Source organism: Candoia aspera, chromosome 5 (genome assembly GCF_035149785.1).
Source record: "Candoia aspera isolate rCanAsp1 chromosome 5, rCanAsp1.hap2, whole genome shotgun sequence".
In the NCBI taxonomy this organism is placed as follows: Eukaryota; Metazoa; Chordata; class Lepidosauria; order Squamata; family Boidae; genus Candoia; species Candoia aspera.
In genome coordinates this window covers 65,418,746-65,428,224 of record NC_086157.1, presented here as the reverse complement: position 1 = coordinate 65,428,224, position 9,479 = coordinate 65,418,746, and the positions used below count along the sequence as shown (strand labels likewise).

General features: G+C 39.1%; 1 protein-coding gene across 4 annotated transcripts; it reads right to left on the bottom strand.

Annotated features, from left to right (window-relative positions):
• Positions 1 to 584: 584 nt before the first annotated feature.
• ATP5PF (ATP synthase peripheral stalk subunit F6) lies at positions 585 to 9,398 on the bottom strand. 4 transcript variants are annotated; one of them, XM_063305465.1, is made up of 4 exons: positions 9,271 to 9,398; positions 7,214 to 7,405; positions 1,793 to 1,917; positions 585 to 696 (listed from the first exon to the last, which is right to left on the bottom strand). In XM_063305465.1, the coding sequence occupies exons 2-4, from the start codon at positions 7,381 to 7,383 to the stop codon at positions 668 to 670; spliced, it is 324 nt and encodes a 107-aa protein (XP_063161535.1). In that variant the 5' UTR covers positions 7,384 to 7,405; positions 9,271 to 9,398; the 3' UTR covers positions 585 to 667. The 4 variants fall into 4 exon arrangements, with proteins under 4 accessions (XP_063161535.1, XP_063161538.1, XP_063161534.1 ...); XM_063305468.1 differs by lacking the exon at positions 9,271 to 9,398 and adding an exon at positions 8,993 to 9,220; XM_063305464.1 differs by lacking the exon at positions 9,271 to 9,398 and adding an exon at positions 8,955 to 9,127.
• Between the last annotated feature and the right edge of the window lie 81 nt (positions 9,399 to 9,479).

Here is a 9,479-nt window from a genome sequence, read left to right as displayed (position 1 = left end):
AAAATAATTTACCATTCTATCAAGATTTTTAAAATCTATAGATTCCTTTCTTAAATTGGCAATAAGGCATATTCAGTTTTCAATATCCTTGACATGTTATAGGCTTGCTTACAATCTTTAAAGTAATTATTTATTAAGGACTCAGTATCACCAGTTATGGACTTTGTGATGAAACTATCTACAATCTTAATGGCTCTTGTATTTATTCAGAAGCAAATATTTCCTTCAAAGACTATAAAAATGTCGAATCCACAAAAGGTTGCCAAGCAAGATTTTATTTTTAAAATCTTAAAAAGATGTTAATCATTTAAGCAACCCTATTGCTTAAGTAGTTCACAATACGATAAAAGCCGTATTAGACACCTAGAATATTGTTACATTCTAATTCTACATGATTGAAATACGTGGAGTATTTAAATTATTTTCCTAAATTTTTACTATGTTTAATGAGATAATTAAACAGAGCTTATCATAAAAATAAAGACATTAATTTGTAATGAAATATTTAGTAATACGTTTATAGAAGCCTATTGGATGAGTAAGAATCTACATGTTAACAGAATTCAAAACACCAGTACACACTGTTACCATTGAACTGTTTATTTAAGTTACAACTGCAGACCAACTCAACATGTCCAACTTGACCTTTAGTACACACGTGATCACATCATTTTTGAGCTTCATCAAATTTGGGTTCTGTTGAGAGTAGAAAAAATTCTTGTTAGTTTATTTTGAAAACAAAGTTTTATAAAAGGTTTTATAACTTGATTCCTATTGCCGCTGTGCCAGAAATAAAGTCACACTGTTCAATAGACATTTTTTTTTTAAAAAGAGCAAATAATTATAGCATTTGTTTTGTGATATACCACGGCATAAAAATGTTCAAGTAATCAAGATCAAAAAGCAACATTGGACCCCACTTTTTTCATACTACAGGTTGCAAATCACTGAAACTTAGTTATGCAAAAGCAGCTTGCCGAGTTGCTTCTCAGTCAAGCTACCGCCTAAAATAACAAAAGAAAGGAATTTTAGGAAATTCCATAAAGTATTATCTCAAACTAGAAAACCTTACATTGACTGCCTGATGTAAAGATCAGTAAACAAAGATGCCAAGTATGAATGTATACAGATATTGTTGGAAACAGAACATATTATGATTACTATACTAAGAATATGAAAACATGGGTTTCTACAACATTATTTTATACTGGGTATTAACATTTGGATATATGTTTCATAAATGTATTGAAATTACAATCAGGTAATAGAGTTATGTTTTGAACAGAATTCAGAACTGTTTTTTTTAGAACCACAAAACTACATTTAGAATTCAAATGTATTAATTACTGCCTGCTAGTCCTGCCTTAGGCATAAAGCCAACTGGGTGACTTTGGGCCAGTCACTCTCCCTCAGCCCTAGGAAGGAGATAATGGCAAACTACTTCTGAAAAACCTTGCCAAGAAAACTGCAGGGACTAGTTCACGCAGTCATCAGGAGTCAAAAACTAACTCAAAGGCACAACACCACCACTCCAAGTCTGTATAAGACTTCTGAAGGCACAAAAGGGGATTTAGGGCATGCAGAGATGTGAACACAGCATTTGTGCTGCAGCTCCTTAAATCAAACACATGTTTTGATGGGATCATGTAGCAACTATGGAAGGCAGCTGTGTGATCCTAGGAAAAGGTACAACTGCTTTAAGGAGTTGTAGAACTCCTTAACTGTAACTTCAGATTTATCACCTTTATAATCATATTATATATTAATAATGGACACATTTCTAAAACCTTACCTTCAAATGTGAACTCTGGAAATTTGGTCATTTCTCCTCCACCATATAACCGCAAGAGTTTCTCATTTTGGTCCTTCAGCTCTTTCTCATATTCTGGACCAACATCAACAGGGCCGCCAGCTTTTCTAGAAATACAAAAACTGATTTTTCCAAAGGAATGCACAAACCTGAGCACATCCTTTTTAAAAGATCCATGTGTGAGAATTCCAAATCAATTTCTTTGGGAATGAACAATTTTATTTTAAGCATAAACAGAATGAGAACTGATTACAAGATTTATAATAAACATGCTTATAATAACTTTCAGATTAGATACATTATAATCTTCGATCATTAGCTATGGAACTGCTAAATTACCAAGAAAGCCACAGGAAAATCCCATTACAAATTGACAAATCAGGAAATACTAAGTTGAATTCTCAGTCATCAAGATACTTGCAGAACAATCTTAGGCCAGATATATACCGACATACACTATACAGGGTTTCCAACCTGGCACCCACTGGCATCTTTGGTACCCATTGGCATCATGTGCATGTGCCTACACATGCCTCTTTGGAGTATGCCAGGTTCCCTGTTCCACATGACTTTAATTTAAAAATGCTTCTTAGATGGCAGAAAAACGGCACTTTCAATTTCATTTTCTAGTATGCCTCCCCTCCATTCTTAGAAAAAAAAGGGTGGCTGCAGATCTTCTTGAAAGTATATGCATCTATATACTGTACTTATATGCATCTATCCCAAAAAATGGGAACCTGGGCTGACAGAAAGTATCCTTACCAGTTTGCCTTTTGCTAAATGGGCATTTTGTGACTGGTCATATCCATCATATAGCAACGTATTGTGGAAGACACCTGTTCCATAGCAGCTATTTTGTGAATGGGTAACCTATTTCTTTTGCTGCAGGTACCCAGAACCTGCTCAATTTGCCTGAAAAGGGAAGATGAAATTAGGGAACAAAGCTCCCTTGGAGGAAACTTAGTAACATTACAGGATAGGCTCACAGAAAAAATCTAAGCTACAATGGATAGTTTACTAGTTGACAAAGCTTGCAGATGATGCTAGAAATACTACTGCAAATATACACTACCTGTTATACTTCAACACTATTTGGGAGGAAAGATAACTAAGATACTAGCTGAGGCATACAGTGTGGCATTAAAGCTAATATTTCCTGCTCATTTGTTCCTTTTCCCATTGTTGAAGCTGTCCACAAGTATGCTATGTATGGAGAATCCATTTATCCTTCCTCCAGGAAATATGTTGTTAACATACGCAGCACCATATATTACAGGTAGTTGACTTACGACTACAATTGGGACCGGAATTTATGTTGCTAAGAGATGTGGTCATAAAGCATGACATCATGTGACCGCATTGCTTAGCAACAGCAAACCCGGCAATCCCTGTTGCTGTCATTAAGCAAATTCCACTGGTTGTTAGGCAAGGACCCATCCCAATCCAAGCCATTCCACGCTTGGTCCCTCCCAGCCCCGAGCCTCAGTTCTTCCAAGGCAAGGGACTACCTCCCTTTCAACTCCCCCCAACTGCCTATTCCCCCCACATATCTGCCCTTTTGGCTACCCTGCACCCTGTCTTGCAGGGCAGCAAGCAGTCCCAGAACCATGTGGCACTGGGGCTGCTTGCCTACTGCAGCTCTGGGGCTGCAAGAAGCCTGAGCTGTAGTGCACTGTGAAGCCACAGCTGCCCCTGGAAGCCCCAACAGTGCAGCGCAAAACCACAGCATCCCGGGAAGCCCCAACAGTGCAGCACAAAGCCACCACATCCCAGGAAGCACCCCATCCCAGTCGCAGTCACAGTCACAGTCCCAGCCACAATCGCCCTCGCAACCCTGCACTCTGAGGCCCCTGCCTCTCCAGCTGACCTTTGCTGTCTTCTTGCTCCTGCAGCTGAGGCATGCCTGTCCTGGCCCTTCGCGAGGCAGCTGCTGGCCACATGAGGCCATCTTCCTCAAGTCTCACGAGGAAACCCCTGTGTGTGACCTTGGGAAGAAAGCTTCATGTGGCCAGCAGCTGCCTCGCTAAAGGCCAGGCTGGGCATGCTTGGTCAGCAGTGGGAACAAGAAGACAGTGAAGGTCAGCTGAGGTGGCAGGAGCCATGTAGTGCAGGAGGCCAAAGGGGCATAGATGGGGGGAGGTAGGTGGGGGGGGGGAGTTGAAGCTGCCCTGAAGTCATAAGTGTGGGCAGGCTGCCAAGTGCCTGAATTTTGATCACAGAACCGTGGGGGCGCTGCAATGGCTGTAACTTCAGGGACCGTTCATAAGTCCCTTTGTTCATGCTGCTGTAACTCTGAGTGGTTGCTGAACGAATGGTTGTAAGTCAAGGACTACCTGTAATTCACAAGTGTTTTTGCCATTCTATTTTCTATTTTATGTGCTTATGTGTAGTCTTAAAAATATCTTTCTTATACAGTAGAATGGCAACCTTCTGCTGCCAGCTTATTATTAACAAACATGGCCATGCACAGATATAATTACGGTAGGGTTAGTGGCAAATATTTGTTTTTCTGCTGCTAATAACATTAGAGAACTAACAGGACTGTAAGAAGCTGCCTTATCAACTCTCTCTCCTAAAAATCCTGCTGCATATTAGTGCATTTGCCTATCAACAGGCAGAAAATTTCAGGAAGTTTATTGGAAGGAGAAAGACTTGTTGACCCAACAATGAAAAACTACATGCACTAAGGTCAGGCTGATTCTGGCCACAGGGACAATTTCATTAAATGAGATTTTATGAAACCTCCCATCCAATACTGCTGAGGGTATAGCATTAAAGCAGGCCAAAAAGAAGGCTGTACAGTCTGCTGAGCAAACCAGATTGAACAGATAGTTTTCAGGTCTAAAAGGTTTCTAGGAAAGAACCCATCCTTGTAAGTTGCTTATAGTGCTCAAATCTGTCTGATGTGCAATATCTTTTTTTATTATGATGATTTTTATTAAGTTTGAAAAGAAAGATAAAAGCTATGAAAAAACAAAAAACTACAAAAAAAGAGAAGAAAAAGGTGAAAACTCAAAAGGGAAAAAATCAACATTACAAAAAGATGTGACTTCTGACTTTTAACAGCAAGGAAATACAAACATTTTCCATAATCAATCTCTTACTCTATATTAAACCAAAATCACATTTTTTCTATAAATCATTCCCCGTTAGCACATTATAAAAATCACTAAGTACAGTTACTCCCTCCCCTTATATTAAAATAAAGAAAAAAAATTAATATAACCCTCCTAAACAATCCACCCCCAAAATAACATTTAATTATTCCCTTCCTACTACTATTCTATACATTTCTGTCTACTATAATAAAGATCAAACTAAAAAGCACATAAATTGTCTGCCATTATACTAAATAATACAAGTTTTAATAATCTTAATCTTAATAACCCCCCCAAAAAGAAAAGCAATTTGAAACAATGACCTTAAATCAAATTCTTAAAACCAAATAAATATTTTATACCCTAATAATCTTAATACATACCCTTAAAAACAAATAACATCAGTCAAACCCTAAAAGCGATCCAGATAAACATTCTTTAACCCTTATCGCACTTCAAAATAAACCAAAACATTTACCTATCCCCACAATGTGCGCAGAGCTTTTCTCTTGAAAAAATCAAACAACCCAACTGCCCCCCTCAAAAATTCCAACATCTCTTCAGAAAACCTCCCATACATAACGACCCCTTCTTCTTCATGGCATTTTACCAAAAAATCAGTTTTACTTATTGCTTGCAGATCCCTCCCTCCATTAAATTTCTCCAACTCCACTATCCAATCTTCACCCAGCATCTCAACAGAAATCCCAATTTCATTCTTAGAAGAAACATTTCTATCACTGTTGAATTCCTCAATTTCATCTACTACACCCCCAACCAGATGACATATTTTAGAGCTCATATTTTCCACAGTGTCCTGAATGTTTTGTATAAAAACTTGATAGGAGTCAGAAAAGATCTGTTTAAAATCTTGGTGGAAGTAAAAAACAAAACAAAAATCTGTTTAAAATCCTCCATATCTCATGCAGTAGATTATGGCGCCCCCCTAGGAGTTTAACCAGTGAAAGTCGAAGATACGGTAAAGTTCCAAAGTATGTTTACACAAAGTAAAAGTGAGATAAGCAGACAGTTCCCAAGGGAAAGCAGAAGCAGAAAGCTGAAGGTTTAAATCAGCCAATTCAATGTGTAAGAAAATGCTAATATCTTCAAATTTAATACCAAAATAATAACAGGAAGACAATTGTTTACTCTCACTCCTCCTTTATATTTGGAAGGAAAACGAATTCCAAAACTTAAAAAAGAATTTTTTGAAAAGTAATTCCCAAAATAATGATTTTTAGAGCCAGCTTCTCCTTGCTGTAGAAAGCCTCTCTTAGGGTACGCATACTTAAAAAATATATATAAATTTGGTGATTTAGAAATGGGGTTGCTGGTCTCAGTGTCCCTTTAAGGCTACAGCGCGGCTTGGAAAATGATGCCATCCCAGCCTCCCAACTAGCTCTTACCAGTCAAACGCAAAACGCTGTTTGCGATCTTCTGGCTGCAAGCAGCCGTCCAGAGGACAGATAGGGTGATTCCAGGTGTTTTCCTTCATCCGGAGAACACTCCTGGGCTTCAGAAAAACCTGCCTGAGCCCCCCCAAAATTGCTGGGTTGTTAGTTCCACCTGCTAAGCCCACGGACACAGCTGCTCAGTCCACCATGTCCCCACAGGAAGATCACTCCTATTTCCATGCAAATTAGAATGTTTGGAACACAACATGGAACCTGAAAGAGTGCTTGCAAAAATTTAGACTGGACAACATCCATGGGCTTTAGATCACTGTAGGTGTGTATCTGTGCACTGTACAGCATTTGGGATATAGATTTACAGTGGTGCTTAACAGTTCGTGAACTCTTGTGAACTTCCAATATCTCTGCATAAATATGACCTAAAATGCAATCTATTCTCCACAAAAGTTCTAAAACTAGATAAAGAGAACCTAATTAAACAAATGAGTCAAAAACATTATACTAGTTCATTTTCTGAGGAAAACGATCTGGGAGCTTTTCCATTTTTCAGTTGTTTTATTAGTTTCAGAATCTCTGGGTCAGAGACTGGGGGCCATGGAAGGATGGTATGCATTGTCTCATTCAGGGGCCAGTAGATGGAGAAAGAAGAACTATTAAGTATACTATAGAACTCTCATATAACTTATTCTACAAAATTAGATCCATAATCCCAGGACCTTTCACTCCATGAATTTCATCAAACAAAAATGGTAACAAATAAAAAGAAATGTTTATATTACTACTCCATATTAAACCCAATACAACTGACATTCAAGTAATACTATTAAAAAACTTGCAGGAATTGTGAGTAGTAAAAGTACTTGTTCATATAAATGAATTGGTCATACACTTACTGACTCTTTGTCTTATATTCTCTAATCTTGTCCAAGAAGAGCTTCTGTATGGGATCTAGTTCCTTTGCTTTATTAAATGCAATAGCAGAAAAACCAATATTTCTACGCAACTGGATAGAGAGGGATGAATGGAAAATGGAAGAAAATCTGAAGAGCTGTTGAAGAATCATGATGAATTTGCCAAAGTTTCAGCTAAAAAGACAAAAGATCTGTTACATCTCAAATGCAAATTATCTACTTTCATATGAGCCCCCTACTAGTCTGAGATAAGTTTAAACTCACTCCACAAGAAGCATATAGTGCTTCAAAACCATATAGTGAATTTTGCTCTGCTCATTCCAACAAACATCTCAATATCTTCCTTCAGTATATTAATGGATTGACATTGGATTTTTACTGTTTTGTTTCATTTTATTGCTGACCTCTTCTGGATCCCTTTATTTAAATGTCATCTTGTGGTATCCCAGAGATAACATGCCATTCATGCTCTGTAGAATACTATTTCCCAGAGGTCCAGTTGGTCCCATCCCTACTGTGTTTTAGAACAGTAGTATAAACCTGGCTTTTTGAATAGGCCATCAGCCAAGTTTTTGGGATATGTTGCCCATCTCTAACAAGCAAGTCTGGGCAGCTAACAATTTTTAAAAAATAGCAAAAAAGGGCAAAATAAATTTTGGCTATTCTTTTTTTTGGGGTTGCTGATATAAAAACACAACCACCAAAAAAAAAAAAAAATCCACCATCAATACAAATACAATACAAATATTTCAATAAAACTAATTCACAGACAGACTGACACCCAAGCCCAGAGGGGAGGGGACACTTCCCAGAGAGTCATTTTATACCTTTTCCATTCTGATTTTTTTGCTGAGGTTTATGGTAAGTCACCTTGAGTCATTCTAATTTGTAGGCAGAGAAGTCAAATCAATACATAATATTGTTAATGATAACAGAGGAGATTAAAGCAACATAAAACTACTTTGCCAACTAGCTTTACTTTTAAAACTAGGAATCAACAGGATGTCCACTTTGGACAATTCCACTAGACTGCAGATAAAGGAGAGCAAAAAAGTGAATTATTCAATCACATCAGCTGGCAGATCAGTTGCCTCTCCATCTATTTTTGCAGACCCCTCTTCAGTGGAGCTAATAAAGTTGCCATCAATATCTTTTGAGGCACATTCCAAACAGCTATTTCAAGCTTTAGAATACTGCTACTACAGTAGTCCTTTTTGCTGTAGGTACCATTCATTTGCTTTATCCTCCTCCATTGAATAAAAACAAACGGGTTCAGTAAAAATGGTAAAAAGAATAGACAGCTGCGATATTGTCTTAGAGGAAATTCCACTGAGGGCATAATGCCCAAGTCTACGGCCCGCCACAACATCAACTGGCACTGGCCTTTCTTGCTAAAAGCATTCCTGCTCAGAACACTTCTGTCCAGCCCTCTGAAAGTTCCACCCAGCACAGCAAGCTAGTTCGCATTCTTAACCCCACTTTGCCAGTCTGATCCCCTCCTGATGCACTGGAGAACTATTTCCGCGCTACCCAGTTATTGGGGCCAAGATTAACGTGCCACTGTCGGAGTCGACAAATTAGCGTTTACCTGTGGCTGACTGCAGCCACTCGCTTAAAGTCTGCATCATTCCAGGGATTATATAGAAGCCAGAATATTGAAGAAAATGAGGAGAGACAACTCTGAACAACGTGATTTAAAAAAAGAGAAACGGGATTAAACGACCTAAAGCCGAAATCCTTCAGAGATGGCTGCTCTCTCACCCTTCTCACCCGTCTCCACTCCGCAAGCGGCACCACGACCGGTCACCTTCCTCGAGCCTGCAGTCAAGTGGCTCCGCCCCGCCGCCGAAAGCCGCAATGGGTTTCGGGAACTTTGCTTTTTGACCCTTCGTCCCCCCTCACGAACTATCTACACACAGTTCACCTTCATCTTCTCACTATTGTAACAACTCGAAATTCCTTTCCGGTTGTCTTTTCTAATAAGGAAAGGTCGTTAAAGCCTAGGAAAAGCTCTTTAACTGACCCCCCCATACACCTACCGGAAACAGAAGAATTCACTTCCGTCTTAAAGTGGAACTAGTAAAAAATGCTTTGGATTTTACTGAAGCAGCGCAGACGGGCTCGCAAGGGGCGCTGGGAGTCGTAGTTTTTGTCCTGACGCGGGGGGGGAATCGTGTATCTACGCTTTTCCCCCGCCAGGGCCCCGCGCTCAGGCCTCGCCGCTCGCCCGCCAGAGTTGGAGTCCGCT

Coding starts and splice junctions, on each gene's coding strand:
- ATP5PF (XM_063305465.1), bottom strand. CDS start 7,383: ATGATTCTTCAACAGCTCTTCAGATTTTCTTCCATTTTCCATTCATCC. Junction 1,918..7,213: donor GAATATAAGACAAAGAGTCA/GTAAGTGTATGA, acceptor TTGTATTTCTAG/AAAAGCTGGCGGCCCTGTTG. Junction 697..1,792: donor TCCAGAGTTCACATTTGAAG/GTAAGGTTTTAG, acceptor TACTCTCAACAG/AACCCAAATTTGATGAAGCT.